A 22,347-nucleotide genomic window follows, 5' to 3' on the forward strand; every position below is an offset into this window, starting at 1 on the left:
GTTGTTTGCTTCAGTTTGTCAGTGCATTGTACAAATATACCAGTTGAGATAACAAGTAATGTATTCTGGGAATTTGAACACCTATATTTAAAATGACAAGTATGACAGATGTGAAGATGAAGATTAAAATACTCGGAGACCAGAACACTGATAAGTCACTGTTCAAGTCACAGATCATAATAACAATAAAACATAATCCCATTCAAAGACTATGGGCTAGATTTACTAAACTGCGGGTTTGAAAAAGTGGAGATGTTGCATATAGCAACCAATCAGATTCTAGATGTCATTTATTTAGTACATTCTACAAAATGACAGCTAGAATCTGATTGGTTGCTATAGGCAACATCTCCACTTTTTCAAACCCGCAGTTTAGTAAATATACCCTTATATCTATATATCCTTGTACAGCATGTTTGTAATGTGGTATTTAAGAAAAAGATCTGTGATATAAATTGTATCATTACAAATGAGATATCCAACAGCCAACCCGGTTTTCTATAAACTTGGGGATATAGAGAGACTTAGCTAGCCTGGGGAAACCGGAGCAAGACCTAGGTGCATGCGTGGAAGCGTTTACAGCACGCACTGATATGAAAGGGGTTACATGTTTAAACCATAGAAACCGGACATATGCAGACTGATCCATAGTAGGACAGTGGATAACTTTTACTTCTTATTCATTTACAAGACCTAAGTACACCAATTAATGATCACAAAGGGAAGTAAAATTGACATGATAAGTAAATAGATTATTAATGTCAGCCGGTCCACCACTAGGGCGATCAGGTACCATTCGAACTTGGCAACATCTTGCTCTTTAGTGACGGTCAAAAATTTTTGGATCTTTAGAACTGTTAATAGTATCCTCTTTAACAGCTTTACCTCTAGAGTAAATTCCACTTCACTTGATGAGCCAATTTTTTTCTCCAGAAGCTCGAAGTTTCCTTTATCAACATTGCCATCTAGAATAGAGTCTACAATAAGATGGTCGTCAACAAACCCTTATTGGGATTTACTCATTTCCTCTAGTACTCACCATTTTTCAGGGCTGGTGTATTGACTGAAGTTAAAGGTGGTTTTCTTTTGAAAATCAGGACACATGACAGATATTTAACGAATATGATCTTTACCCAAATCGGGACACTTGTTTGCTTTTCAGACAACATTAGGATGTAGGATGTCGCTAGTGATCCAAATATACTGAGTACCATGGTAGCCATGCAAGCACAGCAAAATATACCTGTAAAACAAGTAAAATCCTTGATTAGCAACAGTGTTTTAAAACAGATTGATGTATCAGTTACTATGGGTTTCTGCATTTTATATCACGCACAGAAAGAAGACTTTAAGGGGAAAGTATAATTTTGATAAATGTGAGCATCGCCGTTTAGCCAGATTTAGTCACGTAAAGTAGGGACACATATGATTGGGATACAAGATCTTTAATTTCTCACAATGTCAATTTAATTTGGACCCAGAAGTAGTGGAACAACCATAAAACGTAAAAATTGTGTAATTATTATAAAACTTTACCTATGATAAGCACTGAGACAAGGCACAAACGGATACACTACTATATAACGACATGATTTTTTTATTATTATTATAATCTTTTATCTATATTGCACCACAAAAGGTCCACAACAATATACATGACATTTACAGTAGTATACAATAAACAGACAGCAACAATCCTTAACACAATATAATATATGAAAAACAAAAGAATACAAAGACCGGACATTAAACAAATTGATTAAGGTCAGTGTACCTATTGTATTCATTATTCAAAGTACAAGGCACACAGATGTGCAGGAATTAGAACTGAGGGATGGACTAAGCCCGATTGAGATTAAAAGCTGAGGTTTGTGTACATAACTATTTGGATCACTAAGGTTTAACAAAGCAGGAAAGGTGTGGTAAAGTCTACGAAAGTGTCATAAGGAGGTGGGAACAAGGCAACAGGTTATAAAAGATCGAGGAGGAATCAGTTAGCTTTCTTGGCTCCTGGAAAGCATCCCTTCCTCCCATTCCCGACTCCTGGATCCAGTGTTCACTATCTGGTTGTGGTGTGCAACGTTTCTGCTGATGTACCCTGTGGTAAGAGTAATATTCCCAAGTCGTGGATGGGCCACTCGTTTCTCCAAGTATGAGGCCCGGAGGTATGATGAGCCAGTTGGTGTGCGGGCTCCTTGTAAAGTATGGGTGTGCTGGTTCAGCCCTGGAGGTATGTTAGACCACTTGGTGCACAGGCCACTTGATGGTATGACACAAGTGGGATGGTTCAGCCCCAGAGGTATGTTGGGCCACTTAGTGCGCAGGTCGTGGTATACTACGGGTGTGCTGGTTCAGCCCCAGAGGTATTTGGAGCCACTTGGTTCATGGGCTTGTGGTATGGTACAGGTGTGCTGGTTCAGTCCCCGAGGTATTTGGAACCAGTTGGTGTGCAGGCTCACTGTCAGAACTTGGGTCCTGCAGCTGGTTCAGCCTTTAGCATGGCAGGAGAACATTGTACAGGATATGTAAGGTTGGTGAAGTGCACATTGATGGTAGTGAGGTGTCTGGAACCCGTTCCCTTCAAATAGCCAGATTAGGTTCGGTACAAGTACAGCCCCTTTGGGCTGACATGTGTGCGTTATGATCAGCCAAAAGGTGTTCTGGTATCGGAATGCCTGGGGATTGTTGACCCAGTTAAGGTTAAACTACAAGGGTGCCCTTGAGTTATAGACAAGACTGAGTACAGTGTTCTCCGGCCACCATACCAGAAAACAACAATTTCAATAAAGAAGAGTTAATTGCCATCAAGTCAGTGTGGTGTCATTTATTGCATAACTTAAGTGTTAAGGTTGAGACTGCAGGTCTATGGTTATGTTATCAACCGTTAAACATTTTAATTTAGTGTATCTGTTGCCAAGTAGAGCAATGTAAGTAAAGTGTAGGAACATTTGAATGTGGACTAATCCATTGTGTATCCAATATCAATGTCTAAGTGTGTCTATAAAACAAAGTCCATACATCCAACTTTTGTTATTGCTGTATATTGTGGTGGACCCAGCATACCCCAGTCTGATGCTACCGTGAGTTCATACTGTGATGGGCTCCTCTAATAGATTCTTTATAAGATGTCAGTCTGAGGTGGCCATCTTTGCATCTCCACCTCCTCCTAATCCTCCCTCTGATCTACTATAAATTTCACAGCCTGACTCAGTGGCAGACATAGACAACAGTGAAGCAGTAGCAGACATGGACAACAGTGGACCCCTGTTGTTGACATAAATTACCATCTTAGGGGAGCCAGAAAATCAAAACTAGTGGTAACTAGTGATAATACTAACTGAGGAGCACAGAGCAATTTTAAATACTGTGCCAGAATACACATTGGTTGGGGAGAAGGCCTGAACGGTTATGTGACCACATCTATATAAGATCCAAAAATGGACAACACCGGGGAGAAGAAGACCGGACAGTGCCGGACGCCGGGAGTCACCTTGTTAAGTTTGTCGCTTGACGACACAAAGTCTACTAGTGATGTCTACTTTATGACTGTTCATATGGGCCAGTAGATCCAGTAAGCAGCCTCAGATCATGGGGTTGTATACAGTCATGCAGACAACACATTTAATTATGCACAGAATGACTGTACATAAAATAAGACACATTTATTTTATTCAATCAAGATGGCCTGGTGCCTATTCTTTCATCGCTGATAACTGTACACCACTACAATTGCTGCATCTGGGCTACATCTACTGTACTGTTCCTAAACCTGCATGCTGCAGGACCCATGTTTACTGGTTGACCCAAAAGTGCAACAAGGTAGGAATTATTCCTAACACACTAACACCCACCCAGTCAAACACAGGTCGCACACACATATCCATATGTGTGGTCTAGTTTAGTGGTCTATTAAAAACATGACTAGCTTGGTTGGACAATTGTTCCAGATTTTCTAGATATTGAGGTATATTTACTAAACTGCGGGTTTGAAAAAAAATGATAACTAGAATCTGATTGGTTGCTATAGGCAACATTTACGCCTTTTCAAACCCACAGTTTAGTAAATATATCCCATTGTGTTCTTACCAAGAGAAGATTTCAAAAAGCAATTAATGTTAGCAAGAAAAACAAAACACCAATAAAACACAAATTTGTTTTTATAAAAAGTAGCACCTTTTTATTAATGCAAAATGTATTTTGAGAGTTAATAGACATACCTAATAATGGTGGTGTATCCGATAAAGGTAACATATCATTTAGGATCAAGAGAAGCATAGAGAATCCCAACACAATGATGATTTTAAAGCCCAGTCGGTCTCCTTTATCCACCTGAATAAACATACTGACAATATCCATCAATACCATGAAGCAGACTGGCATGATGAGGGTCACCACATAAATGTCAGGCACTCTCGCTATTGTAATCTAGAATATGGAAGAGAAATCATTAGTATCATACAGAGAATAAATTCAATTCCTTTTCTGCTTACATTTATTGTTTATTTTGAATGGTTGTGCAATGGGCAAGTAAGCTTACATGACCCCTTTATTTATAGGATAATTTTACCCAAAAAAACTTATTTTGGACTGGAATTAGGTGAGATATGTTAAATAAGAATTTTCACCACCATAATCCACTAATCCAGCACGTCTCATGATAACTCTAATGGTCCAAGCAGAAAATCCTCGTTCCTGCTTGGGGCGTTCTTCTTTAAACTGCTAGCTGTATTCCTATGGACCCTTGACCTTCTAAATGGGAAGTTAAAGAGGAAGGGGCCTGACAATGTTGCTAGTAGTTTGAAAATAACTCCACCTCGAGCAGCAGAATAAATCTCCTGCCCATTGTTAGAGGATTCGCAGAACCTGCACAACAGGAGGAGCAAATGATGTATCATATACACCTAGGGGCATATTCAATTAGCTTCTGGGATCAAGGCCAGGCGCGACCACCTCCTTCCCTACACCACAGACTTCCCTTCGCACCCCTGCGATCCCAGAAGCTAATTGAATATGCCCCCAATTTTTTTCTCAAAAGTTACATGTTTAGATGTCGGTGAAATGTTCCTTTGATAAAGAACCAATTCCAAAACACTTCATATATCATACCAGTACAAATAAACCATACTTGCCAACTTTTAAATAGTGAAGTCCAGGAGATCCCGGGCAGGGAGAGTGGCTGGAGGGTGGGAGGGGGTGGGGCGTGGTCAATTGCATCATTTAGACCCCGCCTCTGTGATGGGAAAGTCATTTTGCCACGCGTGGGGGGCTGTCAGGGTCAAAATGACGGTCATTTTGGCTAGCAATTTGCAGGATGCGGGAGACTTGCCTCCTCTCCCAGGAGTCTGGGAGACCTACCCGGATTTCTGGAGTCTCCCAGACATTCCGGGAGAGTTGTGAAGTATGAAATCAACATTAGCTGACTTTGTTACTATTCTGTCTCCTAAATTCTAAACAAGATAGAAGCAAGTGAAAAGTGAAGACCAGCTGTATGTCCCCTTGCTATGTACCCTAAACCAGGCTATAAAAGTATACATAAAACAGAAATACAAGCACTTTTGTTCTATATAAAAAATAAATACAAATCATATTCCGGTTCTACAAATAATTGCCCAATGCAAACTGGTATAGTTAAACCAGTGAGATAATAGCGGATAAGGGCATAGCCTGCTAGAAAGGAACCTTATGGTAAGTGGGTTTGGTTTGGTGTGGGTGGATTGGGAGTGGTTTGACCAGATCATGGGTGTGGCCTAATTTGTCCTGGTTTTCTAATTAGAAATGGTATGGGGATTGCGGGCCTTGTTTGTTTTGTTTGCCTGTCTGTACTTAAACCTACCGACACACTTGTGTCAATCATTCATTTGAAAAGTGTTTTGTAGTGGAGTTAATAACAGTTATTGAAGGAAAAATGTAGAAACTTTGTAAGTTGACAGCAGAAGTAAAGAACGGCCCTGCTCACAAGTGAACACCAGCTGTGTATTATCTGTGCTGCTTTGTGTCACATATGTGTACTGAGCATATGCTGTGTATTACACAATTCATTCATACTTGCCAACCTTTTTAAAGTTCTTTCCGGGAGATCCCAGGCAGGGGGGTGTGGTTGGAGGGCGGGGCTCGGTGAATCGTGTCATTTTGGTCCCGTCCCCCATGATAAAATGCTGTTTTTGTTGCGGGGGCGGGGCCAAAATGACGCGATTTCCTGCAAATCACGTCATTTTAAAAGCAAGAGGATGTTTGCGGGATATTTGCCTGCTCCGGGAGATATACCCGAATTTCGGGAGTCTCCCAGACATTCCGGGAGAGTTGGCAAGTATGAATTCATTATGAAAACTTTCAAAAATATAATGACTTGTTTCCTGTCTATATACAGTAGATATTATTTCCTATGAAGGAAAACGCCTTTGTGATTCAAGTGGTCCAGGATCAAAAAATAACATGCTTTTCCAATAATATTGTTATTTTATCTGTTTTGAATAATCTTTCTTGATCAAGCATGACTATGGAATTATTGATTTCATTAAACAATAACCGGATTTCAGATTTACAGTATGACTTTTGGACATTTGTGAGAAGTAAGCAATAACCTCTGCAGTCTCATTACCGTGTAAAAAACTGTGCTGTAATTTGCTCCACTTGCCTCTTCATTTTTCTCGTGCACTGTGATGTTTACAAGTTTCCAGTTTCCTATATTGTAAAATGAACTCTTTGAATATTCAAGGACTGTTGAGGAGTTGTATTTAGGCTGCATAACTATTTCATGATCTGCAGAAAAACAGAATGCTTTCTGTAGGCACTTATTGATGTACTTACTCTATAAAATGGGCCTACAACGCGTAAAAAGGCATCTTTCAAACAGTTGTTGAATACCAACCCTATACCTCCCAAAATTGGTCTCTCCGGCAGTGGGATGGGTGGGGGACGAGGCAATGGCACGCTGGGGTGGGGTGCCTAGCACTTTTTAAACTTTAGGCTGCCCCTTTCTCTCCTCCCCTCCACAACCCTTCATTGCAGTGTGCACCAGTGAGCACGGCACCCATTCACCGCTGCAGAACAGCAGTGCACAGAATCTTCCCCAACTTTCCCACTGATCGAGACAAAGCTGCATAAAGTGTATTTATTTGTGAAATAAGTGTCGTGCTTACTCAGTTTATTAACGACCAAAAATGTGCCCTCCCCCTACAACCAAGATCATATACCCATGTGCAAAAGAAGGTTCATGGCATCACACAGGAGGAAATAAAAACATGTGTCAATTTTTCCTAAGCCCTGAGAGACTGAGGGGTAAATGTATCAAACTTAGGGATTGAAAAAGTGGAGAAGTTGCCTATAGCAACCAATCAGATTCTAGTTATCATTTATTTACTACATTCTACAAAATGACAGCTAGAATATGATTGGCTGTTATAGGCAACATCTCAGCTAGAATCTGATTGGTTGCTATAGGCAACATCTCCACTTTGTCAAACCCATAGCTTGATTATTTACCCCCTGAGTGTAGTGGGTAGCAGATATATGAAGGCAGATGATGTGATCACATTTTCGTTGATATATGCTGTATTTGCTCCAGTGGTGGAACTACCATTGGTACAGCAGGTGCGGGGCACCCGGGCCCAAGGAGATAATGGGGCCCCACTGCTGTGGGTCCCGATTCCCTCCTCCTCACTTCGATGCACCGGGGTTGACAGCTCACTAGTTCCACCTCAGATTTGCTCTACTTGCGAACTAACAAATACCATTCTGTTGACTGGTGAATGTGTTGCCAAAATACAATATATATATATATCATTTTCTAGAATGTACTAGTTAAATCACAGCCATAATCTGCTATGGGCAACACAAACACAAGGTTTGATAAATTGATCCATTAATCCTATACTACACAACTATATTATAGCTAATTAACTATTTTATTTCTTATGATCTTCCAAATAAATATATTACATTTACAATAAGTATCACACACACAGCGGTCAATTCATCCAAAAGGAAAATACACTGGCAATATGACTTGTTTTCACTTCACCATACATTTTCTTTTTAAGGGGGTCACGGCCAAATGCAGCCAGTTATCGCCAGCGGGAACTCCACTGGTGGTAAGTATTTCTGTATTTGCATGGGATATAAAAACATATTTTTTTTGGTGGTGGTGATGGGGGGGGGGTAGATATAATATAACATATATATTTGATTTGTTAGTAATGGCAATGGAACTGGTGGAAGCTGAAACTTGGTTTTCCAGATCCCGGCATGTGGGCTTCTGGCACGCGCTCAGTAGAGCTCTGGATCGCTGTGGCAGCCCAGTATTCATGGATATTTTTAAATTGCACTGTAAAGTAATTGTTATCGTTGTGAAAAGTCTAATTTTAATAAATAAGAACTCTAATTGTATTTATACTATATCAATTTTTACTTAACCTTCACCTTAACATACAACTTTTTATAACATTCTATAAAATGACAGCTAGAATCTGATTGGTTGCTATAGGCAACATCTCCACTTTTCAAACCCACCAAAAAACTCGCAGCTAGATACATTTACTCGCAGATCTCTGTCAATTTGATAGTTATATTGACTCATTTTAGTTCTGGATGAAATTCTCCTTTAATTTGGTGGAATCCCTCCAATGAAAATCATATGCTTGCATAGGCGAAATAACGGGGGCTTCCTACTGCCTGGAAACCCACCTCCAAGCCTGGGGCACTGTATAATTGAGGTGGCTGGACCCTGCTCCCGCTTCCCCCAGCTCTGCTTGAAAGGGGAGAGCTGCGTGCACCTAACAGTAGTGCACGCAGCTTTGCCCATGTATATTATGGATTATGGGGATAGGAAGAGTTGGAAAGCAGCCAAGCACTGTCTAAAATTATAGCCACGGCCACATGCATGCTGGCCACACTCACTGGGGGCGTGGAGTGGAAACTCACCACTACAAATCCTGCGTTTGCCCCTGGCTTGTCCATAAAGACCTATTACAAGTTCTTGAGAACTGGTTTAAAATACATACCTGGATAAATATAAGAACTAAAGGACAGATTACAGTCTTGTCTGTCAAAAGGGAACTTGTAGATGTGGATTTTGCAAGAACTAACAATCCGCATTGCTTTAAAATAGGTGATGTCTCCATTGTTATTCAGAATGAAGAAAGGGGTCACTTGAGACTTGTCCTCGGTTTGAATCCTACATGAATAAAAAAATAATAAATAAATCATAAATGACTATACAGCTCAATCAACACAGATGTCTTTAAATTAAGTGCAGTTGTCTCCATAAAAAGTAAAGTACAGGATTTATAAATATTGTTACAAATTCTCTGTGCACTTTGTGTGACCAAATTTTTCTGTGATAGTGTTATATTTGTACTGTCATAAGATCGGATAAGGGGTACTGACTCCTGGGGTTAGACAGCTGCACTTCACACACTTCAGCGGATAAATTACACCAGTACAGTGTCTTGATTCAACTAATCTCAGCTAGATTTATTCTCCAGGCATAAAAACAAAGACACAGAAGCAAAATTCCTAACTTATTGGGCTTCTAACTTAACACACAGGAACACCCTCTCTCATGTGAAGGACCTTGTGTCCCACACATACAGAAAATACAGAACTTAGTTCTCTCAGGAGGCATCCAACCTTCTCCCCAGATCTGAGAGACTGATTGAGCTGCCTTGCAGATTATTACTGGCACCACACAGGTGCAACTTCTGATTACCCAGCACTGATATAGGTAATTTGAAAAAATAGAAATAGGCCCTATGAATGGAGCCCACCTTTTTCTCTCCATTCATACCCCAGGGACCCTTACCAGTTTTTTCAACAGTTGAAGACACTCTTTGGGAAGCTTTTCCCAAACACAAGCAACCTTCCTGGGGTATAAAAGCATATAAACCAGACAGCCTGGGACTTATATACCTACCATTTGAAACTTTCCCAGTGCTTCTGCAACAGTACATATATTTTTTGGGTGATTTAATAAAGATTTGCATATATATTACTATATAATATATATTATATATATTACCACTAGTTATATATTATATAACTAGTGGTCCTCTATTTTTGACCAGTGTGGCATACTTTTGTGTGCATTTTGTTTACCATCAATTCTCCTCACAAATAAGGGATGGGGTATTCTGAAAATAATTTGGACATTCTGGTCAAATCTCTTCAGAGCTGCCAGGGGCAGGCTGGGCTGAGGGGCATGCGGGCATCTGCCCCCCGAGCCGGTTTCACAGTGGGCTACTTTGGGCTGGGTCACTGGGCCACCTGCATTTTTTCCTTTAAAATAGGCTGCTGTGTTGAGACTTGCCCTCCAGACTATAATTTGCCAGCCCTCCCATGAGAGCTACCATCACTTCAATGAATCAAAGGTACTTGAGACACCGCTTAGGTGAATATCAATGGTCTTAAGAAAATAACTCAGTCTGACCAGACTGAATGACGGCAGGAAAACGGTGAGTATTTAAAACATTTGCAATAAACATTTTCAAATATTTGCAAGGCATACTTAAGTATTCCCTGTTTTCTTAAAAAAGAAACAGGGGAATATAGGCTATTTCATAAGAATGATACATCACAGTAACACCCGAGGCTGTAAATAGCAGGGTGTATGTGGAAGGCAAGTTTTCTCTAGAAAAGAAACCTAACAAATGAGCGGCCTCGTCATACATAGCAAACATGTTATATTTGCCTTTTTGAGATTGTCTTGGAGAAGGCTGTGGAAATACACTCCACGTAAGCAGATACATATGTTGATAGAACCTGAGGAAAGGTTCAAAATAAGTAGTAAAAGGAAGTGGTCATATCTCTTTCGGTGGTACTCACTTCACAATAGTCAGTACACTAACAGTGAGTACACTGACATTTAAAATGTGAAGACTAACACCCCAACAGGACAGAAACAGCAACTTACCATTACACTGACAAAGTAACTTCCCGACCCCATCTGTTCCCGACTGCTGAAAATGATGTAACTTGCTCCAGGTACCTAGTTATCTTTGTGCAATCTTGCTTTCCAGAGACTTTTGATATCCCTATGTTAACCTTTACTTCAGAACACTTTGTTTCAGATTCTGTGCCTAACCTTTTGCTTTACAGACTGTACAGTCAGGGCCAAAAGTTTTGAGAATGAAACAAATAATATTTTTTACAAAGTCTGCTGCCTCAGTTATTATGATGGCAATTTGCATATACTCAAAAATGTCATGAAGAGTGATCAGATGAATTGCAATTAATTTCAAAGTCCCTCTTTGCCATTACAATCAACTTTATACCAAAAAAACATTTACACTGCATTTCAGCCCTGCCACAAAAGGACCAGCTGACATCAGGTCAGTGATTCTCTTGTTAACACAGGTGAGTGTGTTGACGAGGACAAGGCTGGAGATCACTCTGTCATGCTGATTGAGATAGAATAACAGACTGGAAGCTTTAAAAGGAGGGTGGTGCTTGAAATCATTGTTCTTCCTCTGTTAACCATGGTTATCTGCAAGGAAACATGTGCAGTCCTCATTGCTTTGCAGACACAGGGCTTCACAGGCAAGGATATTGCTGTTAGTAAGATTGCACCTATATCAACCATTTATTGGATCAAGATCCAATAGGTTCAATAGTTGGGAAAAAGGCTGCAGGGCACCCAAGAACGTCCAGCAAGCTCCAAGACCGTCTCCTAAAGTTGATTCAGCTGTGGGATCGGGGCACCACCAGTGCAGAGCTTGCTCAGGAATGGCAGCAGGCAGGTGTGAGTGCATCTGCACGCACTGTGAGGCAAAGGCTTTTAGAGGATGGCCTGGTGTCAAGAAGGCCAGCAAAGAAGCCACTTTTCTCGAGGAAAAACGTCAGGGACAGACTGATATTCTGCAAAAGGTACAGGGATTGGACTGCTGAGGACTGGGGTAAAGTCATTTTCTCTGATGAACACCCTTTCAGATTGCTTGGGGCATCTGGAAAAACTCTTGTCCAGAAAAGGAAAGGTGAGCGCTACCATCAGTCTTGTGTCATGCCAACTGTACGGCATTCTGAGACCATTCATGTGTGGGGTTGATTCTCAGCCAAGGGAGTGGGCTCACTCACAATTTTGCCTAAGAACACAGCCACGAATAAAGAATGGTATCAAAACATCCTCCAAGAGCAACTTCTCCCAACCATCCAAGAACAGTTTGGTGACTAACAATGCCTTTTCCAGCATGATGGAGCACCTTGCCATAAGTCAAAAGTGATAGCTAAGTGGATCAGGGATCAAAACATCAAAATTTTGGGTCCATGGCCAGGAAACTCCCCAGACCTTAATCCTATTGAGAACTTGTGGTCAATCCTCAAGAGGCGGGTGGACAAACAAAAACAAACAAATTCTGACAAACTTTTGATTAGGCAAGAATGCGTGGCTATCAGTCAGTATGTGGCCCAGAAGTTGATTGAACCAATACTTGTGTCATTCTCAAAACTTTTGGCCATGAGTGTACTTTATACCTTATGTTCTAGAGGCCTAGTATACCCATGCTCCTGGTACCTAGTTATCGTCATGTAATCCTGATTTCCAGTCTAGTGCCGGGTATATGGAAGACACCTGGAGGACCAGGTTCTGTAAAGACTCTGGTTTCCTTTACTTTTGGAAGAGGCGCCTATCTTGGTGGGGACCCGGGATGGGAGAGGAGAAGATCCCAGGCTTCTCTGGCGTGTCGGGGGGGCGGGTGTATGGCAGGTAGTATAGAGATCTGAATTATATGAAGACCATGGAGAGAAAAGAGTTACCATAAGGATAGCACCACTGAAAGAAGGGGGGTGCGTGGCACCCGGTGATATGCTACAGAAAATGAATAGCCCCTGAGAGGGACGAGACAGAGAGGGATCCATAGAAGAGACACAACAAAATGGTGAGAGGAAAGTATCCTCAAAGAGAAACCACCAGAAAGGGGTGAGTGCGTGTCGGCTATGACTGGAGAATATTGTGACAAAAAAGTGTCAGCCCCCTGGGAGAGGTTTCATGATCAGTTGCCGTGTGGGAACTGAGTAATATTGTGCCCTTTAAGAGGAAGATGTAATAATGTACAAAAGAATGGTTATTTAATAAATAACTGGTTATTTGGGATACAAACTGTAGAGCAGCAGGAGAGCTCCCTTGGAAAGTACTCCCACACCATGAGATGGAGGTCGCTGCATGAAGTCAGAGTGGTTAAAAGTAGAGATGTTCACTGACCCCCGTGTTCTGGTTATGGTTTTGGTTTTGCTTTTGGATCTGGATTAACTTCGTGTTTTGGTTTTGGTTTTGTTTTGGATCTGTATTTTTTTAGAAAAATTGCTAAAATATGCTGAAATCACATAATTTTGCTCTTTTTTTGTTCCTACATTATTATTAATCTCAATAACACTAATTTCAAATAATTTGCAGTCAATTTTGACCACCTCACAAGTCACAATATTATTTTCATACACTTTCGGACAAAGACTGCAGCGACCTGGCTGGATGCTAAGCGACAGAGCAACGACACAAACACACGGCAGTTCATAGCACATCTAGGAAACATTGTAACACAACTTATGTAGACACAGGAATGGATATTACAACTAGAGTGACATGAGATGTGCTTCAGACAGCATGGAATCTGTCATGTTGGAAAACTCTGCATTGAACAGAGATTTAAAGAAATATACAGACGCAGTTGATGAGACCGTACTTAATTTAAAACGTGACCCATCGGATGAGATCCCAGATTTAAGAGAGCTTGTACACGAGAGATACACTGTGCTTCAGAAGAATAATATAGTGGAGGCCCTGAGGCAGGACGATAAATATGTCCAGTTTAAAGAACAACTAAGAGACCTGAGAAAATAAATGGGTGTGTCACTGGCCCCTGCAGACAAAGCTTTGGAAGATGAAGACGAGGAGATCGCCGACACTCTGAGCTCACGGCCGGTACAGTAAAACTGAATGGCTCATGAAATCAGTTATGGTTAATTTTATCGCTCCACCCGTTCCTTGGATAACTGTGGTAATTCTACAGCTAATACATGGCGACGAGCGCTGCATCCCCCCCCTCCCCGGTTGCGTGCATTTATCAGACCAAGACCAATCCAGGGTGCCCCGGCAGGTTGGAAATGGTGAACCCAGTGAACAACAAAGTATGTGGTAACACCTATGAGAGACAAGCAATTGAAAGGATGATTGAAAACAAACTTCAGAAGGGTAAATCCACTGCGTTTGAGTAAAATACATCCCCCTCCTTTTCCAATGCCATGGCTTGTGGAGTAAGCGTGGATGGCTTTTTGCTGTTCATCCATCCTCAGAAGCATATACAGGGTGGAATTCCACCTTGCCACCAACTCTTGCATAATTTGGTGGCAGGGCAAATTAAATTGCTCTTGCAGCTGCTGCAATCTCCTACATGCTGTTGCCGAATGCTGTAAACGTCCAGATATTTTACGGGCCAAAGATAGCATCTCCTGCACGTCCCTGTCATTTTTAAAAAAAGCTCTGCACCACCAAGTATATTGTGTGAGCAAAACAGGGAATGTGATGGAATTCACCCAGCTGTAATGCTCTCACAATATTGGTGGCGTTATCAGAAATGACATATCCTGAGGAGAGTCCAAGTGGGATAAGCCATGTTGCAATGACATCCCTTAGTTTTTGTAACAGATTGTCAGCTGTATGCCTCTTAGTGAAGCTGGTGATACACAGAGTAGCTTGCCTCTGAAAAATGTGACGTTCTTGGGTGCATGATGCTGCTGTTCCTGCTGGTGAAGGCGAATCACCAACCCAGTGGGCTGTCACAGTCATATAATCTTTAGTTTGCCCAGTTCCGCTTGTCCACATATCTGTGGTTAAGTGTATAGTGGGTAGAATGGCGTTTTGTAGCCCAATAATTAAATTTTTACGAACCTTCTGGTAGAAGTGAAGAGTAGCTTTCCTAGTAAAATGGTGTCGTAATGGAATTTGGTAAAGGGGACACAAGACCTCAAGTAACTGTCTAAAACAAGCTGCATTAATAATGAATATTGGATGGAGATCTAATACTATCATAGTCGCCATGGTGTCTGTGATCCGCTTTGCAACTGGGTGACAGCTTTCATACTTGCTTCCTCTTGCAAAGGATTGTTTAACAGTCAATTGTTATAAACTACTAGTAGTCTTCTTCTTGTTCTACTTCTGGGATGAAGATTCACCCCCAGCAGCAGCAGCAGCAGTGGCACTAATGCTCAAGAATTCTTCTGAGGAATTCAGGATAGTGGAGGAGTCATCTAGCCTTAGCAACTTGGATTCAGGAATAACTCCGATCGCTACTGAGGATACTGGTGAGGAAGGTGTTGTGGGGGGATCTAGCTGAGACAAGGGACCTAGTTGATGCTGGACTGCTTGTTATTTTTTTTAGCATAAGTTTCTGATTTTCCCAACAGCTTGCCATGAACTCGCTTCAAATGGCGTAACTTGGATGAGGTTCCGAGATGGTTAAGGTCCCTACCTCTACTGACTGTGGCTTTATAAATGCTACGAATGACTAGACAACTGTTGTCAGGATTTGGGTAGAAATAATTCCACATATAATAGGTGGATTTTTTGGTCTTATGCCCAGGCATAAAAATGGCCTTCTTCTTATCACGTGCAAGAACTGCTTTCACTGGTGCAGGACTTACACAAACAATATCATCCTCATCAACATCCTCATTATTGCCCTCATTAGCTACACAAATATCCCCCTCATCCTGTTGCAATTCCAAAGTGGCATCCTCAATTTGTGTATCACCGGCTACACACATGCACACATCTGCAGAAATGCTGAAAAGGGCCTTCTTTATGGGTACACTATCAGAAAGGTCAGGCTTACACATAGCACTCGTGGATAGACTCTCCTCAGGGATTTCTGTCTTTTCTGAATCTGAAAATAGATTTTCCTCTAATGCCTTACTGTTTTCTTCCAGTTCGGCTTTTACACGTAAAAGTATTTGGACACCACTTTTGGAATCAGAATGACAAGGTCTTACTTGGTCATGACTGACCTACCAAGAAGATGCCTCAATGACAGTTGCAGAACTAGCACTCACAGTGAAAGCTTCATTCTTTCCTTGCCACTGCATGTGTAGAATGGCATGTTGGCAATTTTATTTTTTTCTGCAGATTAATTTGCCTGGATTACAGTTCTTTTTTTTTTTACCCAGGTAAAAGGTGCTTTGTTACATTTTTTCCCCTGACTTAAAAGTACTATGCACTTTAACATAGACTTTAGCAGATGACGTAGAGAGATTGCTATCGTCATGACTGGTGCCAGCAGCTGCTTGGTGCTCCTGGTCTACTGTGTGAAACCATTTTGATAACACAGTACAATGTGACTGCAGATTTAGAACAATACTGCCAGGCCTATTATTTCTATTTCAGCAATGACAGTTAGCAATGGAGCTGTCCTGTTTCTGTGTGAGCTATAACTCAGTAGAATGTCACTAGAGACTTTGAAGGACACTGCTACTCTTTCTTTTCTAGCTATGACGCTGCCCAACTGCACTTGAGACTGCCAAGAACCGTGCTACCCTTTCTGTGTCTCTCTGTGAAATGGCGCTGGATCGCCATTGAGGGCGGTACTTATAGAATCCAAAACTCGCGAGATCCAACATTGTAAAGATGACGTTTTGTCTCATTTTCAATTCCGAGGATGCGCAAAAGTACCGAGACGGCTCCGATCTGCTAAATTCGGGTGGGTTCAGTTCTCGGGGAACCGAGCCTGAGCATCTCTAGTTAAAAGTTGTATAGGAGGTTACCTGGTGTAGGGGATGGAGTGCACGAAGGAGGAGAGTCTTTGGATATTTGGCTTATATGAAAAGAGTGCAAGAAGCTTGCCTACTGTTTGCCTGTATGCGTGATTTATTCTGTCTGGCTGCTATGGAACTACTACACCCATCATCATTGTCATCATCATCATTTGTTTATATAGCGCCGACATATTCCGTAGCGCTTTACAATTGGGGACAAACACTGTAAAGTAATAAACAAACTGGGTAAAACAGACAAAGAGGTGAGAAGGCCCTGCTTGCAAGCTTACAATCTATGAGACAATGGGAGTTTGATACATGAGGTTAAGTCTACATTTTGCATTTCGGTCCAGCCAGACTGCAAAGGTAAAAAGTGATTTGTAAGCTAAATGATCTCGTCACACAGCAATGTTGGTCAGGGGATTGTTGTCTTTTGTGAATTGTGTAACGGCTGGTAATAGGGTAATGTAGTGAGGTTAAGAGGGTGGTTGAGGAATATTATAAGCTTGTCTGAGGAGGTGGGTTTTCAGAGAACGTTTGAAAGTTTGTAGACCAGAGGAGAGTCTTATTGTGCGAGGGAGTGAATTCCATAGAGTGGGTGCAGCCCCGCAAAAAGTCCTGTAACAGGGAATGGGAGGATGTAATTAGGGTGGATAATAGACGCAGATCTTGTGCAGAACGGAGTTGCCGAGTTGGGAGATATTTTGAGATAAGATAGGAGAAGTATGTTGGTGCAGCTTTGCTGATGGCCTTGTAGGTTAGTAAAAGTATTTTATATTGGATTCAGCAACTTATTTAGCAGAGGAATAACCATTTGCAAGGAAAATCAATCTAGCCGTTGTGCGCAAAATAGAATGTAGGGGTTTGAGTCTATTTTGGGGAAGACCAGTAAGGTGGGGATTGCAATAGTCAATGTGGGAGATGATAAGTGAATGAATTAAGGTTTTTGCAGTGTCTTGTGTAAGATATGTGCGTATTATGGAAATGTTTTTTAGATGTACGTAACATAATTTAGATAAAGAGTCGGTGTGGGGAACAAAGGATAGTTCTGAGTCAAAGATCACACCTAGGCAGCAAGCTTGAGAGGTGGGGTTTAAGGTCATATTATCAACAGAGAAAGAAATGTCAGGTATGATCTTGTTAGTGGGTGGGAATATTATTAAGTCTGTTTTAGAAAGGTTGAGTTTGAGTTGGCGAGAAGACATCCAAGATGAAATGGCAGAAAGACAGTCCGTAACACGGGACAAAAAAGATGTCAAGAGATCAGGAGAGGATAGATAAATTTGGGTATCATCCGAATAGAGATGATACTGAAATCCAAAGGAGCTTATTAGATTTCCAAGAGAAGCAGTATAGAGAAGAGAAGAGGACCTAGCACTGAGGAAGCGGGGCAGAGGTGGATTCAGAGAAATTAACACTGAAAGAATGATCTGTGAAAAAGTACTCAATGGTCAAAACTTTGGGAATATTTGTGAGCAAACTATAGTGACACCCAGGGGACATCCCTGCCCCCCTATTAGCTTTAACACGCCAATGTGAAGAACGTCCCATTTCATTTTGCTTAAAAAAAACCTGTGTTGGGAACGGGCAAATTGTCAAATTGGGAAATTGGCAAAATTGGCAAATTGGGAAAATCAATCCACATTGATAAGCTGTCCATCTTCCAAGCCCTCTTGCACAGATTATACAACTCATGTAAATTATACTCTGAATGTAACCCCTTTTATTTTAATCTGCATTGCTTGTGTATGCTATGTCAATTGTTTATTAATTGTTTTTTATATCTGAATGCCCTGTACCTTTGTATATTAAATCTATAAAATTAATGTGGCGTTCTTGATACTCTAACGAATCTATTAGCCTGTTAAAAGGAATATAACTTGACCAAGTTAACCCTTTGAATACTGGTGTGTGATTTGTTGATACATTTGACTAACAAACCTTGTGTGTGCTTGCATTTACATTTGTGTAACAGTCTGGAGGTGTGAAGAGTTCACCCTTTGTCTGCTGATGTGGGTCTTGCTAGCCGGTGGGTAGCCAGAAGCCTTGTGTGCCAGGGTGGGACAGTATATTGGGATCCTATTGCCCATATTCAATAGGTGGTTGCAAACCTGGAGTGTGTGGATGTGTGAGAGTGCTGTTGTGAAGTGATTCAGCAGGTCTAGAACCTATGTGATAGGTAGAGAGAGACTGCGGGCTGGAATTGTGTGTAACCTCATACAGCAAACAGCCCAAAGTCACGGCAGCTGGGAGCGTGTTCGTGACACTGGGTATGTGAACTGCCAATATTGTCTTATTTCTACGAAGCATGTTCTGGAGGATTTTGTGATATGGAATATAACTATATTGTAACCAATATCCTTATGTGCTGGAGGAGAAGGAGTCTGAATAAAGTTATTTTGTATTTGAACTGAGATGGCCTGGTGCCCAATATTTCATTCAGTTACACTGCACTGCCATTACTGTGGCATTAGTGTTCACTCCACATTTATGGAGTACTTCACACTCTCTTTTTTTTATTAATTAATGCAGCGGACCTCAAAATACCTTCATTTGATACTGCATTTGCTTTTCTTTAATAACAAATGCAATATGCAAATAATTCTACTGCTATTTATTTTAGACTTACATTTCATAGACGTAGAGGTCTGGTTTCCACAATTTTTCACCTGTTATATAAATGTTCTGGATCCCACAAAATGAATCTGGATTCCATGATATGTATTCATTATTCCATGTCTGCAGAAAGAAAAGGTTAATTCTAAGAAATTAGTTTAGTAAACACAATCTAACAAAATAGCATATTGTCCTGGTGAAAGGATCAAAACTTATTATGGGAAACAATAGGCTATATAGGAAATTTTAAAATGTAAAAAAAAAATCAACAAAGTATACCAAATAACATAATTTCTGTTCTAGGAGTGGAGGTCTGAGTGCAGATGTTTTGGTGATTGGTGATAACATGAAGCACAGAGCTGCAGCATACACATAAATTGGCTTGCCTGGTTCTAACATGATTGCATCTCCAATGCACTTTGTTGTAATACAGATATAGTAAGTTTAACCTTGACTCGTCATAATATTAACGTATCGTACTATTCATCTGTTACCATGTCCCAGCGTAATAACGTGATTATTTATCGTCCTCCATTGCAAAATACTCTTTCCTTGTATTACCAGTAATGTTGGCTTGGGGAACTGTTAACGCGCATTGCAAAAGTCATTGATATGATTTCTTGCTGTTTCGTGATGTTGCTAATTCAGTGGAGGCCGGAGCAATGTGTCAAAGACAGATAAACATTACTTAAGTGGGTGAACTTGAATTCCCAGCAAGTTCTGACAGCCATTAAGTGCTTGGACATGCTGGCCAATAGCTGTGAGACCATGCTGCCATTCATAAAACTACAAGATCCAGCATGTCCTGGCAGCCGGGGGCCCATGGAACACGTGGAATCAAGTCTAAAATAGAAACACACAAATTGCTATATAAAAAATATTTTGCAATTTAGTTCTTCTAAGTTTTAATATATAGTGTCATTTCTCAATGACTTTAATAAAATGTTAGCATCAAAAATAATAAAATAAAATCATACGTTTAAGAATGTTGTTAGGACACAATGAGTATCATGTACTCCTCGTTGCTGTCAAGTTAGGATAATAACTGTATTTAATTAATTCCATACCCACTATCACTTCTGATAGTGGGTATGGAAACAAAGGGGTTGTGGTCTTCTAGACAGAAGGTGTATCGAATATTTATTTTTTGCTGATTTTATTATGGTATTTTGAGTGATATAGAATTCGACATGCAATAATATGTATCAAGAACAGAGTTTTTTAAGCTATGAGTTGGACCCCAAACTATGAGTCCTTGTTATCTAATCTTTACAAACCTGTTGGATAATTAATCATGTTTTAACATTTTCTACAAAGTCACTTGTTGTCACTGATATTAATATACTTAACTTGTTGACAACAATAAGCAATTAAAACAACAGCAAAAACCAACAATGCATAATTTGGGTCCTAGCCATAAAAGGTAGAAGTGTAGAAGATCATAAGATAAATGTGAAGCCTACAGAAGATTACTGTAAACTACTACTAAATTTAATCTTACCATATCGAATCCTGAAATAGTAGTAAGAGACTGCAAATTTGTATCCTGAAGAGAGAGTAAAAACAATCAAACAAATTAAAAAAACAGTTATGCAAGGTATTATGGAAATCTAAGAATCATGATTGCATTGACATTTATTTCTATTTATTGTAACAGTAAACAGCTTGAAAGTAGTATAGTAAAATAAAAGGCAACTTTCATGAAAGGTTAAAGCCCATTAGACAATTAATAAAAAAATCATCATGTGGCATGAAGTAGGTACCAGGCTCTGTTAATAAAGGTTACTCCCTTTTACCTATTACCAGTATAATTTGACTCAGTGCTTGAAGTGGGGCGGTACATCATTGGCCGGTAAAAAAAATAGTTGATGATGTCATCGCGTCCCGACACTGTCAGTGAGAAGCGACTGTCAGGATCTGCCTCTCTTTCCCTCCAGCATCGTGTCAGGATGTTGCTTCATCTCAGCTGCTCCTGCCTCTGGTATTGGATTGGACTTTATTATTGTGTTTCAGTGAATGAGTTATCGGCAGTACCTCTGATCCACCAGAGATGCTACTAATGTGCTTTGGTTTTCTGTCTTTTAGGAGTTACCTTGCTGCACCAATTTTCTACTGCATCTGGGTGTTTCCTATTTTTACCTGCCACTCCTTGCATTCCTTGCTGGTCATTGTTGTTGCTGTTGGTGTTCCATGTTGCTGTATTGTTCCATGTTGCTGTGTTGTTCCCTGCTATGCTCCTGGTTCACCCGTTACCTGGGATTTCTTCATATTACCTGTTTACCTGCACCAGCTGTGTTCCTGGTATTTGCTTTCTGCATCTCCCTGCAATCCTCATTCCTACACCATCCGGTTTGTACCTTCCGGCAATAAACATTGTGTGTTTCACCATATTCTGGCCTCCTGATCTGTGTGACAGCAGCGCAGAGAGGAGCCAGAATATCGAAGAAAAAACAAAAGAGGAAGAGAAGAAGACAGAAGAAAAGAAGGTCATGAAAAGACAAGTAAAGAATGGAGGGAACAGTAGTGTAATAAAGGAGGGAATACTCTGTGATAAAAGAGGGGGCACAGTGTGATAAGGGAGGGGGCATTGTGTGATAAAGGAGGCTCCAATGTGCTAAAGAAGGGGACACAGTGTGATGAAGGAGGGGGAATAGTGTGATGAAGAAAGCTGCATTGTGATGATGGAGGTGGAAAAGTGTGAATTCCCTGGTGGCCAGGGAGGGAGGAGGGCTATTTTACACTAACGTATTAAACTTGAGGTTAGTAGAACCCATTATCCTTCTCAAATACTTTCCAATAATTGTCCCTTTTGTTTACCATGTATAATTTCTCATGACCAATTCACCTGCTCCGCGGGATCTCTCCCAATGGGTAGCCAGAGGAGATTAAGGTGGTCACATTCACCACGGTCAGTATTCCCTAGATAATACTAGCAAATGGTGTTCCTTCCCCAGGGAAAATACTGGCTTTATCTGCATGTAGCACACACATACTGGCCAA

At 40.7% G+C, this 22,347-nt stretch overlaps 1 protein-coding gene across 1 annotated transcript; it reads right to left on the bottom strand.

Annotated features, from left to right (window-relative positions):
* Positions 1–693: 693 nt before the first annotated feature.
* LOC142104052 (5-hydroxytryptamine receptor 3A-like) lies at positions 694–21,516 on the bottom strand. The gene is made up of 8 exons (XM_075188502.1): positions 21,487–21,516; positions 20,849–20,893; positions 19,361–19,470; positions 9,000–9,172; positions 6,635–6,759; positions 4,218–4,425; positions 1,040–1,243; positions 694–965 (listed from the first exon to the last, which is right to left on the bottom strand). The coding sequence occupies exons 1-8, from the start codon at positions 21,514–21,516 to the stop codon at positions 694–696; spliced, it is 1,167 nt and encodes a 388-aa protein (XP_075044603.1).
* Positions 21,517–22,347: the final 831 nt, after the last annotated feature.

Source organism: Mixophyes fleayi, chromosome 10 (genome assembly GCF_038048845.1).
Source record: "Mixophyes fleayi isolate aMixFle1 chromosome 10, aMixFle1.hap1, whole genome shotgun sequence".
Taxonomy (NCBI): domain Eukaryota; kingdom Metazoa; phylum Chordata; class Amphibia; order Anura; family Limnodynastidae; genus Mixophyes; species Mixophyes fleayi.